This window comes from Brassica napus, chromosome C3, assembly GCF_020379485.1.
Source record: "Brassica napus cultivar Da-Ae chromosome C3, Da-Ae, whole genome shotgun sequence".
NCBI classification, from domain to species: Eukaryota; Viridiplantae; Streptophyta; class Magnoliopsida; order Brassicales; family Brassicaceae; genus Brassica; species Brassica napus.
Window position 1 is genome coordinate 53,325,573 of NC_063446.1, and position 2,722 is coordinate 53,328,294.

The window sequence follows — 2,722 nt, forward strand, 5'->3', positions numbered from 1 at the left end:
TCTAGCTTACTCGGTAGGCAAAAGAACTTGAGTAGAACTGTTTCTAATACTCCTCCGCTTGTCAACAGGATGACTCCCAAGAACGCCAGAGTTGCAAGGGCAGCTGCGACCGCCCAAAGAGCAACACGACGGGCCACTAGGTCTTCGACTCAGCCTTCAGCGAGGCAGAAAGCCGGAGTGTGGCTGCACCCGTGAATGAGAACCCAGCAGAAGTGCCAAACGCAGTGAATGCAGCGATCCTGGTGGAACTGCAAAGGTACCGAGACGCCAATGGGGGACAACTTCCCAATGGTGAAGCCGCAGCAGGGGCGGGGGACGTCCCCATACCACCTGGGGCAGGCCAGAATCCGCCACCACCGCCACCACCCCTGGCGGCGCCTGCAGTGGTGCACGCCCATGCCCCAACTATTGGGACATGATGAGACATATAAAGAATATGCATATGGAGTTTTTCAACGGAAAGGCCGATGCAATTGCCGCGGTAACTGGAGGCGCCAACTCGAGGGGAATTTTGTTTCTGCAAGGTGCCCACCTGAGCTCCGTAGGGATCTGGCCATCCACCACCTTAAGGACGATGCGCTAGTGTGGTGGGAGGAAGTGGTTGTAAGAGCACACGGGATACGACTGACCTGGGATGACTTCCTGGAAGCATTCAATGGGAAGTATTTCTCCTTGGAAGCTATGGACGCAATGGAAAGCAAGTTTCAGGACATCCGTCAAGGGACAAGGAACGTGAGAGACTACGGGGACGAGTTCAACCGACTTCGGAGATTTGTGGGCCACTACCTGAGTGACACGAATTAGTCCGCCGGTTCCTTAAAGGAATGAGGATAGAATTGAGGAACAGCTGCAACGTGCGGGACTACCGTGATGTCCATGAACTGATCGAGAAAGCCGCTGAACAAGAAACAGGACTCGAGGAGGAGCGGCGACAGAAGCAGACCTCCCAGAATCGGGGTGCCAAACAGCCCCGGGATGCACTGCCCCGGGATGCACTGCCCCAGGATGCACTGCCCCGGGATGCCCTGCCCCCGACCGAGCCTGCCCCGGCAAGGTCCCCATGCGAAAAGTGTGGACGATTCCATATGAGAGAGTGCAGGGCGGGAGCATGCTACAACTATGGTGAGCTCGGCCATGTGGCGAGGGAGTGCCCGAAGGAGAGACAAGCCCATCGCAGACTCTGTTACCGCTGTGGCCAGGAAGGACACATGTCGGGGGATTGTCCATTACATCAAGGAGGGAATACGGGAGGGGCGCAACCCCAACAGCAGAGAGGACAAGCTGCAAGGCCACGAGCGTATGCAGTTGAAGGTCGCGAAGGAGCCGAAACAATCGCGGGTATGTCCTTGTCTTGACCCTACGAGTATGTATTATGAAAAGAACCGTTAGAGGTCACATAGCTTAGCATTAGTATCGTGTAGGTTCTGTCGCGGTCGGAGGAGTGACAGCATTCACTCTCTTCGACACTGGGGCAACTCACAGTTTTGTATGCCCCAGACTTACACGTGAGTGGAACTTTAAGGGGAACTTCAACACCATGGTGACTGGAGTCGAGACTACAGGAACAGAGAAAATGGCCACGAGGGGAAGGTATGAAGAGGTGCCAGTGGTCCTCTCAGGAGTGAACCTACCCGGGGACTTACTAGAGTTAGAACTGGGGCGTTACGAAGTGATATTGGGAATGGATTGGCTCGTACAACACCGAGCTGTAGTCGAATGTGCCAAGGCATGCGTTAGAATTCCGCTAGATGGGAGGCAAATCGTGTACAGAGGAATGAGAACTAGGACCGGGATATCTGTGGTATCAATGGTTCATGCCGAAGAAGCAATCCGGAAAGGAGGAGAAGCCTTCCTAGCCACTATAGAAATGGTGGGGGAGACCGAAGCACCAGAACTGAGAAGTATTCCTGTAGCGGCGGAGTATTCAGATGTGTTCGAACCACTACGCGGACCCCCACCTCACCAAAATAATGCCTTTACGATTGAGCTAGAACCCGGAACCGCCCCGGTTTCCAGGGCTCCCTAACGATTGGAACCGGCAGAGATGGCCGAACTTAAGAAACAACTGGAAGAACAAGTGGAGAATGGATTCATACGCCCGAGTAGCTTGCCATGGGGTGCGCCCGTGCTCTTTGTCAAAAAGAAGGATGGGAGCCTTTGACTCTGCATCGACTACTGAGGATTAAACAAGGTAACCATCAAAAACAAGTACCCCCTACCCCGTATAGACGAACTCATGGATCAGTTGGAGGGGGCCACATGGTTTTCAAAGATCGATCTTGCTTCAGGTTATCACCAAATTCCTATTCACGAAGGAGATATTAAGAAAACGGCTTTCCGTACCCGGTACGGACACTACGAATTAGTAGTAATGCCCTTTGGGCTGACTAATGCGCCGGCAGCTTTCATGGGGCTAATGAATGACATTTTCAGAGATTACCTGGACCAATGCGTGATCGTCTTCATCGACGATATCTGGATTTACTCCAAGAACCGGGAGGACCACGGACGCCATTTGAGTATAGTGCTGGACAAGTTAAGAGAGCAGGGATTATATGCTAAGCTTAGCAAGTGCAGTTTCTGGCAACGTAAGATCGGGTTCCTAGGGCATGTGATTTCCGAGGCAAGGATAGCAGTGGACCCAGAGAAGATCGCAGCAATCACTCGAGGATATGCTGAGGTCGAGCGTCTTGGAATGGGGAGGTAAATGGGGCGAGTATCT

The 2,722-nt window shown here is 53.1% G+C and overlaps 1 protein-coding gene across 1 annotated transcript; it reads left to right on the plus strand.

Moving 5' to 3' along the window:
- Positions 1–824: 824 nt before the first annotated feature.
- LOC111203775 lies at positions 825–2,026 on the plus strand. The gene is made up of 2 exons (XM_022697811.2): positions 825–1,338; positions 1,422–2,026. Exons 1-2 carry the CDS (start codon positions 825–827, stop codon positions 2,024–2,026), a joined length of 1,119 nt encoding a protein of 372 aa, XP_022553532.2.
- Positions 2,027–2,722: the final 696 nt, after the last annotated feature.